At 45.8% G+C, this 17,512-nt stretch overlaps 1 protein-coding gene across 1 annotated transcript in view; it reads left to right on the top strand.

The window, feature by feature from the left end:
• ValRS (Valyl-tRNA synthetase) overlaps positions 1–17,512 on the top strand; it is a 139,201-nt gene that overhangs the window by 109,757 nt on the left and 11,932 nt on the right. The window contains exons 24-25 of the mRNA XM_037413243.2: positions 5,355–5,530; positions 5,771–5,920. Coding sequence (XP_037269140.2) covers positions 5,355–5,530; positions 5,771–5,920 — 326 coding nt within the window. The remainder of the gene's footprint in view (positions 1–5,354; positions 5,531–5,770; positions 5,921–17,512) is intronic.

The raw sequence follows: 17,512 nt of genomic DNA, 5'->3' as shown, positions 1-17,512 counted from the left end.
GTTTCTCGACGAACTTCAGACTCCGAAAGCAACATTGCGTGCTGAGCTCTTCCAGGGATTGGGCACCCTCAAGGACGAGTACACTATCCTTCTGAGACCTGGCGCCGTACCCTTCTCCCTAAGTGTGCCTCGCAGGATTCCCATCCCGCTACGCGGGGTCGTCCGTCACGAGCTTGACAAACTGGAGGAAGAAGGCGTGATCCGCAGGGTCGATAACCCAACCCCGTGGTGCTCTGGTCTCGTTGTAGTACGGAAAGCCGATGGTTCCTACCGGCTGTGCGTTGACTTGACTCAGCTGAACAAGGTGGTCCTTCGGGAACGCCACATCCTACCAACTGTAGAGCAAGTCCTTGGCCTCCTTGGCGACGCAACAGTTTTCTCCAAGCTGGATGCAACAGCCAGTTTTCATCAGATTAAACTATCTGCAGACTCCCAAGAGCTCACAACGTTCATCACCCCATTTGGCCGATACTGCTTCTGCCGGCTCCCCTTTGGCATCACCTCCGCGCCGGAGTACTTCCAAAAACAGATGGCCAGGATCCTGGAGGGCCAGGAAGGAGTCGCCAATATGATAGACGACATTCTGGTCTTTGGGCGCACCCGCGAGGAGCACGATGCCAGACGGAACCAGGTGCTGTCTCGCCTTGCAAAAGCAGGCATCACGTTGAACCAAGACAAGTGTCGTTTTGGTGTCTCCGAAGTCCCCTTCCTAGGAGTCATCGTTTCAGCACAAGGCATCAGGCCAAGTCCAGACAAGGTCGAAGCAATCAAAGCCATGGAGGCTCCAACCGACATCGCAGGTGTCGGGCGACTGCTCGGAATGGTGAACCATCTTGCCCGGTTTTTGCCTTGCATCTCAGAGGTCACAGCTCCCATCAGAGCACTTCTAAACAAGTCTGCGACTTGGGTGTGGCAGCATGAACAAAATGCTGCATTCGAGAAAATCAAGGAACTCCTGACATCAGACCGTTGCAAGGCCAAGTACCATCCATCATACGCCACCACAGTTTCGGCTGACGCAAGCTCATTCGGACTGGGCGCAGTCTTGCTGCAGACACAGCCCTCTGGAGAGCGCCGCCCAGTTGCGTTTGCTTCGAGATCAATGACCGAGACAGAGCAGCGTTACAGCCAGACAGAAAAGGAAGCGTTGGCAACAACATGGGCTATCCAACGGTTTGACGAATTCGTCCGCGGCATCACCTTTGATGTTGAGACAGATCACCTATCACTCATTTCTCTCTTCGGCAAGATGGAGCTGGACATGCTGCCGCTTCGCATACAGAGGCTCAGGTTAAAGACCATGCGATACCAGTTCCGAATGCTCCACGTTCCAGGAAAGCTGTTAGCTACAGCAGATACCTTGTCACGCATCACCCAAAAGGCGTCCCTCCCCCTGGACACCGTGGAATTGTTTGCAGTTCAAGTGGTCAGCGGCATGTCAGAAGCCTTGCCACTAAGCCCAGAGGACGTGCGACAAGCACAAGAGTCCGATGGCGAATGCAGAGTCCTCGCCTCCTTCTGCCAGAATGGTTGGCCACAGAAGTCCAAACTGCCACTGCACCTCTCCCAGTATGCCTCAGCAGCAGATGAGCTCTCTGTCTGCGACGGTGTTCTTCTGAAAGGCGCCAGGATGGTCATCCCGCATTCTCTTCGGCCGGCTGTTTTGACGCTGTTGCACGAAGGACACCAAGGCATCAACAGGACGAAAGCTCTCGCTCGAGAGTCCATTTGGTGGCCTGGCATTTCGGCAGACATTACTTCTCTGGTAACTAACTGCGAGCAATGTGCTTCCACTCGGGTGAACCTTGCAGAGCCCCTGGTCTCCACGGTCCTACCTGGACGTCCCTGGGAACTTGTCGGCATGGACCTGTTCCACCTCCGCAGCCATACATTCATCTTGGTGGTGGACTACCACTCCAGGTACCCTGAAGTTGTAACCTTGCGGAGCACAACGGCTCAGGCAGTCATCGACGTTCTCAAAAGCATCTTTGCCCGGCATGGGATTCCGCGAGAAGTCAGATCAGACAACGGTCCACCGTTCTCTTCACGCGAGTTTGCAGCATTGGCGGCATCTTACGGCTTTGACCACGTCACCAGCAGCCCGCACTATGTGCAATCGAACGGAGAGGTGGAGAGAATGGTCAGGACCATCAAGGAGTTGTTTAGCAAAGCAGCAGACCCTCATCTGGCCTTGCTCAGCTACCGGGACACCCCCGGAGTCGATGGCTTCAGCCCGGCCCAGCTCTTGATGGGACGACAACTCCGAACCAAAGTGCCGAAACAGGACTCCCAGTTATGTCCTCACTGGCCGTCGAGGAAAGACGTGAGGAGAAAAGATGCAGCCTACAAGCAGAAACAGGCCGCTGACTTTAACAGGCATCACAGAGCTCAATATCTGTCATCGCTCCGAACAGGCCAGGTTGTCTGGGTATGACCTGATCAGGTCAAAGCTACAGTGCTTAGCCCAGCACGCCGACCACGAAGTTATGTCGTGGAAACGGAGCAGGGTGGCGTCCTACAGCGCAACCGGCGTCACCTAGTGCCTTTTGCACCTCCTGCGCCAAGGGTGGAACCACCGCCGTCTGAGGAGCAGGAGCCACAGCGAACACTGCCCCCTCTGGAACCCCAGCGAACTACTACAGTGCAACCAACCGATTCCCTTGGACTGCCCCCTGCAGACAGTGACCGCAGTGATGGTGTGACACGAACATGTAGTGGCCGCCGTGTTGTGCCTCCGAACCGCCTGAACTTGTGATGTGCAGTGTCTGGCGTCCTCCGTCTTCCGTCTGGTCTTCAAGGGGGGAGATGTAGAGGTCGCCACCCTTCAGTCATTTAGTTCGGCTGCCACTAGCATGTGGCGCCCCTGAGATTGTATATATTCTGCCCCGAATAAAGTGGGAGGGCCCTTTTCGTTAGCTGAGCAGCTGTCGTGCGTATCGTCTCTCTCCGCGGGCACGGACCGCTCGTGCTTCGGCACGCTCGCGCGGCACCAGTCACAAGACAGGACCCAAATAAAATGAAATTTGTTGACTGACTGTAGCAATCGTAAGTGCACCCAATCTAGTATCACTTAGTCACTCTACAAATCCAGGTTTCAGCGATCCAGTCTCATTCGTTCATTGTAGCATTTTTCAACTGTTTCACCGTGCCATCCTTACAGAGTACTAACATTCTGAAGGTTTGTCCTCTCAATGACCTTGACCTTTCCAAAATGTGTCGTTTGTGTCTTAACTGGTTGGCCGCAGTTCATAAATGTCTCTGAGCTTATGCTGTACTAATCATTACAACAGAAATGCTTGCACTACGACCTTTGACTTATTGGTACCACCTTATTTTTTCACTCAAAGGCATCCATGCATAAAAATGTCTTTTTTGGGGCCCAATAATTTTAATATACAAAAGTAAGTTTTTTTCTTTTATTTTTTATGAATTGCCAGCCTTCAAGAAAACAAGCATGCTTCACCACACAGCACCTGTGCTGGTGTGGAAGCTGAGCCTACAGGAGGAAGAACAAGTCTGATGGCTTGTACAAGCACAATCATGAGGAGAAGAAAACTGATGCAGACAATCACTAATGAGCCTTGCCAGTCTCGTCACGAAATTGTACAAAATGCGACTTCCAGCCGTTTTGTTTCTTTCAAATGCAATGGTTAAGCGAAGCTAAACAGCCACGGGACACACTAATGCTTCAAGCGGAAACTCTGAAGCCAAAGATACAGTACAAGTAGCATGCATGAACCGTGACTGTCGAGCATTTGTAAAAGACAAATTAGAAAAATCAAGACAGCCGTCTTACCCCGTCTGATGCACCCTTCAGCAGCTGGATGAACTTCTTTGTGAGCAGACCGAGGGATGTGTCATACCGATTGCGTTCCCCATTTTTGCGAACTTGACCTCCAGCTGAGCTGGCCAGACGTCCCTTCTTCGTCGCTGGTGCCTTGAAATCAAATGACTCAGGGGACTCCATGTCTAGCCGGCGCTTGACCTGGTTTCTCTCGGCAGGAGGCTTGGCCGGATTGCGGGCCAGGTAGAAGTGGTCAGGAGTGTGTCCGTACTCGTCTATCACAATGGCAGCCACCGGCAGCTGGCCCGGCTTGACGAGCGAGTGCCGCGATCCTCCCGCTTCCTTGGCCGTAGGTGTCTTGAAGCTTCCACTGGCCATCTCCGTGTGAACCAAGTCCACCTGATGCGTGAAGATCATCATCCCTCGACGTGATGCGGCCCGCACCGCCAGCAGCCGGCGCCCAGCACTAAGTAGGCTTTCGCTACGCGGACATAGTGGACCTCGAAAAATCCCCCTCGAAACGTATATTACGCAAACCTTCAATCAAAACTGTACCATGATTGCACAACTAGATGAATTAAAGAGTCTATCCAACGTAATCCGGGACTAATATGATCGATTAAATGGACCGGATGACTTCGATTTAAATGTCTACCACAGAGGGTATAACGCGCAAAAACTGTTTCGCGCAAAAAAAGCGCCGCGTTGTTGTTAATATGGCCGCACAAAATGCTTGTTGTTTTTCTCCATGTAAACAGCTCATTTAAGGGGAAAGGCTACACTTGATAGGCAACTTTTTATTTATGTATAGATCTGAATGAAATTTTCACAGTTTGTGTATTTAGATGTGCCGATTCTAAAAAATAGATTTGGGTGCATGTTAAAGAATCCCGGGTCGTCGAAATTTCTGGAGCCCTCCACTACGGCGTTTCTCATATTCATATGGTGATTTTGGGACGTTATACCCCACATATCAATCAAGATTCTAAAAATGCAATTACTTTTTTGATAGGTCAAGTAGTTTCCAATATACTCTACAATCAATTTATAACCTGGGTCTTTTGTTTGGAGCCTAATTAGCATCTAAGAAAGAAGTACCAACACATTAACGACAGTATAGAAACAATGTAGCATGTTTAAGGAGTGCAATATGCTATAAATCAATTTGCTGGGCCAACAAGCTAGGAACTGAGTAGGTATTGAAAACATGTATTATGCAGCTTACATGCTAAGAAATAGAAAAATAAAGAACAGTTCTCACACACACAAAAAAAGCTTTAAAAATGGGACTTGAATGAATATGCAGGACTGGGCGCTGTCTTCTCTTTCCTTCCTGTTTCTTACATTTTTTTTTGCTTTTGTCGTATAGATGTACGAACAACCTCATGTGGAGACCTTTTTGTTTTAGCATGCTCGAGTCCATGCCTTTCTTCCTCATGTTCACTTTCTCTTCAAGCTTTGCCGTCTTAATTGTGTCATCTTCAAGGCATGGGAATGGGAAATCTGTTTGCATTGTTTGCTGAGCTTGGTAGGCACACAGCCTCAGCGGTCACCCTTTGTTTTCGTTTAGTGTATGTGCAGTGCAGTTGTCCCAGCAACAGGCAGACTGTGCGCTCGCTAGCAGTGGTGATCGCTGCGCTCACCTCTTCGTCAGAAGTGGAGCTCCTCGCCGAGGGTGCTGCCGTTCCTGTCGGGTGTGCCGTGACTACAATCTCGGACACCTGTCAGGCGTGCCTCATGCTCAAGGTGAGGCGTGCCATGTGGTAATGTAGCACCTGAAAAGCCATGCTCTAGGAGGAAATAATTCTCTAATGCTTGTTTGGCTTTTCTTGTGGTCTTTTTCACCTGGAAAAAAAAAAGTTCAATGAAGGAGAAGCTGGTATTGTGATGCACCGAGTTTTGAGAGCCAGGCATATATGTCATTGATAGAAGGTTTTGTCTCATCATAATCATTTATTGCCATGTTAACTTGCAACATGCATGCAGGGTGTCGTGGACCCTGCAAAAGAGATGGAGCGCCTGTCACAGAAGCAGGAGAAGCTGGAGACCCAACTGTCCAAGTTGAAGACCGCGATGTCTGCTGCAGACTACTCTACAAAGGTGCCAGCTGAGGTTCAGACCACAAACCTAGAAAAGGTGAGCCTTGGCTCAATACGCTTGCAATACGCTAAACTCTCAATAAACAGAAATCTGTTAAATAGAACTGCTGCTTAAGTGGAACTCTCTCTAATGTGATTGGTTTTTTACCTGAATCCTGTACCTATGCTTGCCTCTCGGTAAACGTAACTCCTGTTAAAGCACATTTTCGTGGTCCTTTGAGGTTTCTGTTTAATGTGAATCTGCTGTTTGTTTATTCTGCTTACTTTCTTACTACCCGCTTGTTCATACAGATAATGAGATCTATGGTATCGGTATTAATTTGACCCTGATGGGACCAACAAAATAGTCTAATTATGTGCAGCCATAATTAAGCAAAAGGTGTACATTCAGCTTATTTATTTTGGAGTATTTTTCTCCATTAAAAAGTGACTTTGGATATTACACACACCTACTGTTTTTGGGTGTGAAGTAAAATGTTGTTGTAGAAGGGACATTGCTGCCTTGAACAAAATGCAAATTGAGCACGTATCCAATTTTTCTGGAAGAAAAATGTTGCATGCTTGAAATCTGGCTATAAGAGAAAGTCAACCAACTTTAATATCACATAATGAATAGTTGGTGGTTTAATATCTGTCATGAACTTTTCAAGTCATGAACTTTTCAAATGGTGCTATCACTGTCTAGGTAAACTTATGGCAAATCTTACGGGGATATGGTAGAGTAGATAGACCAAAAAACTGATTTTTTTTTAATTTCATTAGTAAAAATTAATACATATTGTGAGGAGCAAAGCCATGCTATTGCGATCATGTATGGGTGCTTTAAAAACGGTGCCTCTCCACAGATGTGCGGACTCTTTTCCGTCATTGTTCCTGTGTGTATACATTTTGTATAATAACTGTGGCTAGATCAGTTGAATATATTCACTTCCTATCATTTTCATTAATTTTGATTGCAAATTTCTCCACCAAAATGGTTTTTTGGCGTAATTATGGCATGTTGTGGACTCGTTCTGTGCGTGTTTTTAAACATAAAATCGTGTTCTTCTAATGATCAGCTTTTGAAAATTTTCCTAACTTGACGTACCTTTTCTGGAAAACTGCCGAACCGTATGTGCTCGCATTTTTTTATATTACCGCATTTACTCGCATAATCCTCGCACTTGCTTGATTCTCGCATCTCCTGCATTGCCCAGTAAGAATGCAATTTTTTTTTCTGGGAGTGATTATTACACCCCCTAAATTGTAGCAAAAACGTTGCCTGCTCTTTCAAACCACTGATGATGATAGCACACAAAAGCCTGGCACCATCTCTTAAGCATTATGTGTACTATTAACATCAACACACGAGCCCCAATCTCATCCAAGCTAAGTCAAAGTGGAAAGTGCTTCATTTTGTGGTCATGCTATGCGGCGATATAAAATTTACACAGATACTTTCAAGTTTCAACAACGGCAACAGAGCCGCCGTTAGGTACTTTGGAATCGACGAGTTTTGTGTTGGCTACTGGCGACAGCAGCACGAGCAGCTGAAAGCCATCAAGGCGCGTTGGGTCTTTCATGTGCTTAAAACTGGGATGGATGGTGAAACTTTATTTCGTCAGAAGGCAACTGTGAACAATTCCATGTTAGATGGCCATCAGCTCAAGGTTGACGTTGCACGCTAACATTTCCCAGGCTCCCGTTGAATGACGAACGCTAATACTGCACCCGCAAGCTTTGCGTACAATATTTCTGTAATACTTGCTTGCGGCTTTTTTGTCTCAGATAAATCTTGCCTTGTGTTGAACATGTGGCTTTATTGTGAGGTAAGTCTTTATTAGTACTTCTCAAAGCTTGTAGTTAGTTGCTGGCATGAGAATCCTGATTTGTGACCACTTCGTTTTCTTTTTTGCTTTTTACGTTTTCACGGAAAATTTTCCCCACATAGTATTCGTACCCCAACATTTCATTAGTTTTCTGCGAAAAAGAAGTGTGAGGATTATGCGAGTGAAACGGTACTAGACCCGAGTCTCTTCTAAATAGTCTGAACATAAAACTTTGTAAAACTGTGCAAGTTTTAATTAAGAAAAAAAAAGAAAGAATAAATTGGAATGCCTCTTTGATCGGCATTTGACAAGTGAGGAATATATTTTTTTTTTGTGTAATAAATGGAAGAGCCCATTTTTTATAGGCTTAGATTAAGGCCACAGGGTAGGCCCTATATCTCCAACGTATTCTAAAGCTTCTTTATGGCCCTTTTTCTCAGGAACTACTTCATGTAAAGAGTTTGAGTTTGTTTCAGATTATTTTTTGCCATTCCTTCAAGCAATTGAACACAAATTACGATTGTATTTTAAGTCGACATTTTTGCGAATTTTAAGTAAAGCAAGTAGATTTCGTCATTAGTTTTTCAGTGGTCTCACTCCTGCACCAAGTGTGCCAAAGTCTACCAACTCAAATTTACTGTGCCATCCTGATAATAGCAATGGATATTGCGCCAAACTGCACCTAAGTCGGATTTGGAAGCGTCTATCACGGGCGATATCCACGCCGGCGCGTCATAACATGTGCACCTTTTTCTCGGGGCCGATCAAGTCACAATCACGTACCTAGAGTTATTCTGCTGAATAAACAGCGGTTGTGCGTGCGTCATAAATAATCCACGATGCTATGTTTGGTGTCGACGCAACTTTTGTTCTGCAAATCTGCTTAACAGCAAAAAGAGTTCTCTGCAGGGGCTTGTGATGTCTAGTTCATGGTAGCGTGAAAGAAACTGTGGTGGCGCTTCATCGGCGGCCATCGTCTATTCCTGGAACGCTGCTGATAGCTCGTTTTGAAGAGTTGCGCAGCGCGTAATTGAAGGGATTTTAACTAATAACTTCATGCGTGCTGCCAGAATACCTGTCGTGTCTACTTCTGGACATCGCAATGTAATTTTCTGTGCTTCGCGTCCACAAAACATGTGAACGATGGGACACTTTTTCTCTAATATACTTTATTCCTAGATTCAGAAGAGCTTTTTCGTGATGCCTTTCTGAAGCACATCCGCGTTTGTAATTTCTGTTGCGGTAAAAGCCAAAAAGATCCTGCCCTTTCGAACTCGATATTGGTAGGGTCCAAATACAAAATCGCCGTGTGCTTTATTTAGATGTTATCTCATTTATGAAAGCATGTGTCCTGGTCGGTACAGCTGCAATTTGGTTTTAATACACCCAGCTTTCAGTAGTGGGGCCATAGCTGGCGGCTCCAATGTTAGAAGGCCCACTAGGAATTGGCTACGTCATGTTATACGTACGTCTCTCATTTTCCAGGGTAAGTAGCGTATGGTTAAAAACAAACAAAAAATTGAACATCACGATATCGCATTCATTGCTTTTTTTTTTTTTTTTAGGAGTGGGAGTGGGGAAGGCTGCATTGCTCAAAGGGTGCAGTCGCTGACGCGCGCCATGTCTTGAGGCATAATGAGGCTGCTCATTAACTTTCTGTGCTACTAACCTCTGCTTTGCGTTTCGGATAACTGACAGCACAAAAACCGCTTCGGCAACTGGAGTGATCATTGTCCCTTTAGCCAGCGTTGTTTTTACTTACGCAATATCGGGTCCACAAGATAGAATTTGTTACTATCGCATAAGCTTTTAGTGATGAATGCAATAGCAACAAATTGTATTTTTATACCAAATAATAAGGTTTGATGTCATCCGCGAGATGCTCTAGCGGTGGGGTCGCCATTTCAGAAGCCCGCGCACTTGCTACGCTCAAAAAACTTCTTGCATGCGCGGTGTTCAATATCTGTACAGCGACTTGAACGGCTAGAAACCCCCGGAACACCTCTTTCACGCCGAAGCATGTACAGATAGAATAAGACTTGTCTAGAGCACCCAGCCGGCTGCTCCAGCTGCCGTACTTTTTTTTTGTCAGAAATGTGTAAAGACAGACACCGTAATAATACCAAACATGGTCATACTGCGTGTCAAGTTTTTGCGTTATAGTGTAAGCATCGACGGAAGCTAGTGGCTAACGTGAGATAGAAGCCATGGCCAATGTCGATAGAAGCCAACAACAATGTCGACAGGCACGCGCTCCGCTGCTCTAGATAAGTGTGATTTAATGCCCCTATAAGGCCGCTTTTCCCTTAGTCACTTCGCGTTTAGGGTACTAGGTAGAAGGGTATATTAGCTGTCTTTAATATCTGCTGAAATAGTGAGCGTGCCAGCGATTAAAGTCAAACTTCATATAACAAGCCCCCCCCCCCCCTCCCTTGTGATCCTAGTTCCTTCCTGCTTCTTGAAAACGGGTGGCACGTTCCTCCGACGGCAGGCTTGACATGCGGGGTGGTGTTATCGCACCCGTCCTCTGTGCAAAAGAGATGCGTCGGCTCTTTTATCTCCTGCTTTAGCCGCTTTTGTCGCCCACGCTCGTGCGCTTTTACATGCTTGCAAAACAGGATGCACAGGAGAATCTTATTAATTTTTAATTTAGACAGTACTAAAAACATGACGGTGACGTCCAGTGGTGTAGCCAGAGGGGGACATTGGGAACACCCCCCCCTGTAATTTTGTTTCACCATGGCACATATCACGCAAAATGACCATTTGCCTGCCTGCCCCCCTTTGAATCAAGGTTCTCTCCCCCCTCCCCCCAAAAAATGAAAAAAATATTTCTTCTATGAAGTCTGGCTTTGAAAGACCTTTACTAGTCTCGAGGAACCGGTAGCCGACAGCTACGATGACTGAACAAAGATGATGATTCTATGCAACAACAATGAGGATGCATGAGCAACACATGATAATGATGATAATATATAGATGAAGAGGATGGTTATACTAAATGCCCACACTAATTCACTCCCCCCTCCTGTCGAGGGGACAAAGAACATCGCATGAAGGGCTTCATACGGGAGACATGGACGACCTCAGTAGTTTGATAACGGTGATATGCTGGGGCTACAAGTGGCGTCACGCGATAATTCACTGGTGAAGTCTCTTCGAGAACTGTGTACGGCCCGATAAATCCTGGCTGAAATTTGACGCACAAACCAGGTGTGCGAATAGGCATCAAGATGAGCACTTACGGCTGAATGGCCGTATTGTAGGCGAAAGCGACGACTGGTAGAACTACGTCCCAGTTCTAGTGGTGTGATTGAATTTAGGCGGCGATCATGTCAGCAAGAGCGCAGTGGAATCGCTCAGTGAGTCCGTTAGTCTGGGGAGATCTCTGACGTCATGATGTCTGCAATAAATCAAAATATTTTTAGCTCTTCACAAGAGCCCCAAAATAATTATTTATGTCCTTGAATGTAAATGCTACTTGCTTCTCCTTCACGATGTAAAGTTAGCTGCTCAGGATTGCTTCAAAATGGAAATTTTGCTGCTCCAAAGTGCTCCAAAATAAATTTCTCTGCTCCACAGTGCTCTGAAACGCACATTTTGCTGCTTCAAAACTTGCTCCAAATCAGCAGACCTCGGTAGCATCGCTGTTTTTTTTTATAAAGCTGCTGAAGAAATGAAAACTGTCCAACAAATGTACACCATTCTATTGTACACTAGCGATAATTCAAACTCTGATAATTCATACTTTTAGTTAATTCAAACAAAACTCAATTTTTTGGTTGGCCCTCTATTCTGTCAATGTATTTAAAAGCCTGTTAGTTCAAACTCCATCACTCAGTTAATTCATACTTTTTGCAGTTTCATACCAGAAAATATCTGCTGCTTTTCCTCTGCTGTTTAAAAACTTAGGCGTTATAATTGTAACAGTCTAAAAACAAAAACTAAGCACCTCAGGCCTTCAAGGAAAAAGGCTTTGCTAGTAAACAAATGTTTCAGACAAAGCGCATGTATGGTAAACCGTGATGCTTCTTTAATGCTCTAGAGAGCGTAGTGCTGAAGGCACATACCTATAGCAATGAAGCAGTTGGCAATTCACGATTTCTTTAAAAGGTCTCATCAGCAGTAAATGGCTAATAAACTTATGGACCTTACACCTCTGCTTTCTGTTCATTGCGTGCAGTTAGGGTTTAAAAACACTTAAAAAATTTTTAAATGTGATAAAGTCAATGCTTAATCATAATGTGTGGTGTCACTTCACCCAGAGTCATCTATCTGAGAACTTCTGATAATTCAAACAAAATGCAGAGGTCCCTTTGAGTTTGCATTAACAAGAGTCAACTGTATTTCAGTACTTCGTATTGATGTTTGTTTTATTGTGGTTAACAATGGGCCTTCTGCATTTTTAAGTTGTTTTGATAATGAAGCAAATGAAAAAGAAAAGTTTATTTAAAGATTTCGAGGGTTAAAGAGGAAAAACAAGTTTCTTTCATGTTTTGTTCAAAATGAAGATGTACTGAATAATCTAATTAATAGCAACCTGCCACACAATCATCGCACTAGTCAGCTTTTTTGTTTCTTGTTTTCCTGCTTTCCTGGCTTGTTTTGCCATATTTTCTGTGCTTCTTATGATCCAATACTGTTGATGGCTGTCTATCTCACTCAACCATGTCGCAATGTTAAACCTAGATGGCCAAACAATATTGAGAAAGTTTAGTCGAGCGAAGAATGGCTTTTTGAAAGTTAGAATGGTTTCAGAAGTGGCACTTCTGAGGGTTTCCATTCCAAAGAACACAATCCATTGTGTTCTCGACGAATGTTACTGCTTCTCCACATTCTATGCAGACACACTTACTCAGTCACGGTTTGTAGAAGATCCATATAAATCAAAGCATAGCCATTATCACTACACGTAACATTTTGTCCTCGCAGCAATGCAGAATGGGGACAAAGTTGACTTGCTGAAGTGCTCACACCAGTACTCTCAGTCTTGTTTCTGTTAGTAGCTGAAGCGTGTTGACTTCCAATTATACTAAACTAGTGCACTTTCTAAAACAGTGTCGTTGGTTTGTCAGCTTGAGATCTTTTGCTGCCACAACAAAATCAACAAATATGCAACTAGGTAAACTAAAAATAAATGCACAGAACCCCGTCTTCATGCGGGTCTCACACATGCAAAGCAAGTCGACTTAGTAAAAAAAAAAAAAAGCCATACGTGATAAAAAAAGGAGCTGCACCGTGTGCCTTTAAGTAGTCAGTGCACGTCTTTATAAACCTTCTAAGGTCAGGGAAACTATCAGTACCGATTTTTCAAAAGTTTTACTTAAGGCAGAAAGCTCAGGCTGTGACGATTTGAGAAAAAGGGGCTTGGCTGCTTGTTAGTTGGTCTTGAAAACCTCATCTCTTTGGCTCAAAAGGGGTGCAATAGCTGCACCGATCGCACCAATTCGATACAATTCCCTATTTTTGCTCCGAGCTGCGCCAAAATGATGAAATTCACTGAAACTGCGCCACGCTGCATGGAAATGCTCGACCAGCTTCAAAATTTTCTTAGTTGGGCTAACTTTGTGAGGACTGGAAGCCACATTGGCCACCTGCAGTTGGACATAATAAACCAAACCCAGTGCGCAGGCCCTAACCCTAAACCACGATGTAAGATATATGCCGTAATTACTCGAATCTAACGCGCACCTTTTTTCCGGTTAGGCGAGTTCATAAATCGCATGCGCGTTAGAATCGAGTACGAAAAAAAAAAAAATTATTACGGTCATTCTATTGCCATCGGCATTCCAAAATGGCCGCCCCCTACGTGCGTCGGCCATTTCTGCCTATGTGTTTCCCATGTGCGGCACTTCGTACGTGTGCTGAGGAGTGCGTCATCTTGGTGTGCATTAGCATCGACGGCATGGAAGGGCCGACTCCAAAAACTCGACGAGTGCACCACTCTGCCGCTTTTAAAAGAAAAGTCATCGCGTGTGCTGAAACGGACGTAAATCGGGCTGCATCGCGGTCTTTCGAAGTTCCCGAAACGTGCGTGCGGGACTGGCGGAAACAAAAGCAGAATATTGTTTGACAGCAAAGATTCACGCAAAGGCTTCAGCGGACCACAGCAGGGTCGGTTTCCGCAAATTGAAGAGCTGCTCGGCGAGTATGTGATTGAGCAGTGAGCGGCACAGCGGCCCGTGATGACAGAACTGCTCCAAGTGCAAGCTGTGCAGTTAGCCTTAAAAAAAGGGCTAATGCGGAGCCAGTTTAAAGCGAGCAGGTGCTGGCTAACTAACTTTATGAAGAGGAAATGCTTTTCCCTCTGAAGGCGAACGGGCGGACCCGAGCTAACGAGGGAGTTACGGCTCCCTCCCACGCCTAGCCGTGCGTGGCTTTGCCGTGTCCGGGGAAAAGGGGATCCTGGGGGTTGAGCCAATGCTGGGTGATTGGACCTTTAAGGCCCCCCGGCAGAGGCAACACACCCCTTTGGCCCTGGCTTCATGTAGACGGCACCCCTGGGCTGACCCACCCAGGGGAAATCGGCAGTCGCCTTTTCCTATCTCTCTCTTCCTACATCTTAGTCTTTTCTCGTCTTTAAATCTATCCTGTCTTCTTCTCTCTTCCATTTACTTCCGATTTTTCCTGGCGGCAAGGGTTAACCTTGTGTAATTACTCAACCTTGAGTAGTTATATTTGGTTATAGTGGCAATGTACGGCTGGCGTCTGCAGCCTTATGTTATTAAGTGCTTCAGCGTCCCCTGGTTGGACTCCATGGTGGGTGGTCGCCATTGCTGCCGAAAAAAAAGTACACTACTATGGGAACACCTGCATTTCCCCGTCTACTAGATCGTCCTCCACCTAAGAGGGGACGCACCGATGACATCTCAATTTTCAATCAACCCAGACAATGTTTTCCCAAATTCCATGTTGTGCACAGCGAAAAGCCAACAAAACAAGCCAGAGCCATATCTCCATTTCTTGTTGCTAAATCTCTGACTGAGGTCTTTGGCCCAGGATACAAGGTTACAAAAATGGCTAGCGGAGACCTTCTCCTTGAGCTGCCTGAAAAACACCACTATGAAAAAATTGGCAGTCTCATAGCATTTGGTAATATCCCAGTATCTGTTTCACCTCATAGATCAATGAACACCTCACGCGGAGTTGTTTCAGAAGCAGACCTTCTTGAAATGTCTGAACAGGAACTGCTTGAAGGCTGGAAAGAGCGAAATGTCACAGATGTGAAACGAATCGTCATCAGACGAGAAAACAAAGAAATACCTACCAAACATTTAATACTCACCTTCGCATCTAGCACACTGCCTTCATCTGTAGACACAGGCTACATCAAACTATCTGTCCGTCCCTACATTCCCAATCCAAGACGGTGTTTCAAATGTCAACGATTTGGTCATGGCTCGCAGAACTGCCGGGGTAAGGAAACTTGTGCAAGATGTGGTAGCCGCGGCCACCCTTCTGATAACTGTGTTACTACGCCTCACTGCGTGAATTTTGACGGGGAACACGCCGCGTATTCGCGTCGTGTCCTAACTGGAAGAAAGAAAAAGAAATAATCACTCTTAAAGTCAAAGAAAACATCACATTCAAAGAAGCAAGACGAAGAGTGTCGCCATTTTACGGCGCAACATATGCTGATGCGGCGCGTCGGGGGGCACCACCGCACCAGCCCTCGCCACTCCTTCGCCCCGCGCATACCGAGCCGGTGGTTGTGGCACCTGCCCCCAAGGCGGCTGTAGCCCAGGCTACACCGCCTACTTCCAAACAGAGACCGGAGACTCCAGAGTCCTCGGATCTCAGGGCCTCCCCTCACCAGGCGAGGCCCGTAATCCGAACTAACAGCCCGCACGTGCGGGCATCCAGTGCCTCCAAGCAGGCAATGGATACGTCGGCACCCTTGGTGCCGAAAGAGCGGTGTGGCTCCTTGGAGCGCGCCAAGAAAACAAAAACGCAAATAACAGGGCCTGGTGGTGGCCCTGGTAAGTGAACTCAAACTCCCCCGTCTAAACAGCCACTCGCTTTTCGTACACACAGCATTATTTTACATTCACCATGAACACTCAAATTATACAATGGAACGTCAGGGGCCTTCTCAGAAACCTTGACGACATCCAAGAACTCTTACACGAACACTCACCAAAAGTGCTGTGTGTACAAGAAACACACCTTAATTCAAAACACACAAATTTTCTTCGTAAACACGTTATTTTTCGAAAGGACCGTGATGATGCCATGACATCATCCGGAGGTGTTGCCATCATAGTGAAACAAGGAACTGTATGCACACACTTACAAATACAAACATCCCTTGAGGCAGTGGCTGTTCGAGCGCTTCTTTTTGATAAACTGATCGCAATCTGCACTATTTACATTCCTCCTAGCTATCAGCTTCAAAAACGTGATTTACACTCCTTAATTGATCAACTTCCGGAACCTTATGTTCTCTTTGGAGACTTTAATGCGCATAGCAGGCTATGGGGTGACTCTCGGTATGACGCGCGAGGTCGACTGATCGAACAGTTTCTTCTCTCGTCGAGCGCGTGTCTCCTAAATCGAAAAGAACCAACCTATTATAATCTCGCCAATAACACCTATTCCTCCATAGACCTAAGCATAGTATCTCCATCTCTTGTGTCTCTACTCCAGTGGAAAGTCGTCAGTAATCTGTACGGAAGTGACCACTTCCCCGTAGTTTTGAGCACAAATACAGTAACTGAGTCTCCACCACGTGTTCCCAAGTGGCTCATAAACAGAGCCGACTGGGAACAGTTTTATACCATCGCTCGTCTAGGTTGGAATGACATATGTACTTTGAACATTGATGTTGCTGTCAACTTTTTCACAGCGTTTTTAATTGATGCTGCAACAAAATGCATCCCACAAACAAATGGACACCCTGGAAAACGGCCTGTGCCATGGTGGAACTCTGAATGCCGAAACGCGCGCAAACAGCAAAACAGAGCTTGGAGGCTGCTTCGGAACTCACCGACAGCCGAAAGTCTTGACACCTTCAAGAAAATAAAGTCTCAAGCTAGGAGAACGCGTCGGCAGGCCAGAAGAGAAAGCTGGCAGAAGTTTTTTTCAGGGATCAATTCTTACACACAAGAGGCCAAAGTCTGGAACATGGTCGGTAGGATAGCAGGGAAACAAGTACACACACTTTTACTCGTAAACACTCAAGGTGATACCTTGGAAGATCAGGCAAACTTCCTCGGGGCACATTTTGAACGGGTATCCAGCTCGTCCCACTATACTGACACTTTCCAAAAATACAGAACAAGATTAGAAAAGCAGAAACTCGAACACAAATCCACTAGATACGAGACATATAACCAAGCTTTCAGTCTAGCGGAGCTCCGAACATCTCTAAACTCCTGCAGTACTTCTGCCCCAGGTTCTGACCGTGTGATGTATGAAATGTTAAAAAACCTACCAAATGAAACCCGAAAAACCTTACTTTGTTTGTACAATGCTATTTGGTCTTCTGGCACTATTCCTACCTCCTGGAAAGAGGCTATTGTTATTCCCATTTTGAAAGAGGGCAAGGACCCTTCTTTACCCTCGAGTTATAGGCCCATAGCACTTACAAGCTGCTTGTGCAAAGTCTTCGAAAAAATGATAAACTGCCGACTTGTACATTTTCTTGAAACAAATAATTTGCTCGACCCATTTCAGTGCGGGTTTCGAGAAAGTAGATCCACCACAGACCACCTTGTTCGTATCGAGGCACAGATCAGAGACGCGTTCGTCCATAAACAATATTTTCTCTCTGTGTTCCTCGATATCGAAAAGGCTTATGATACTACATGGCGTTACGGAAT

This window comes from Rhipicephalus microplus, chromosome X, assembly GCF_043290135.1.
Source record: "Rhipicephalus microplus isolate Deutch F79 chromosome X, USDA_Rmic, whole genome shotgun sequence".
In the NCBI taxonomy this organism is placed as follows: Eukaryota; Metazoa; Arthropoda; class Arachnida; order Ixodida; family Ixodidae; genus Rhipicephalus; species Rhipicephalus microplus.
Note: the sequence above shows the minus strand (reverse complement) of the source record. Positions and strands in the feature narration are given on the sequence as shown.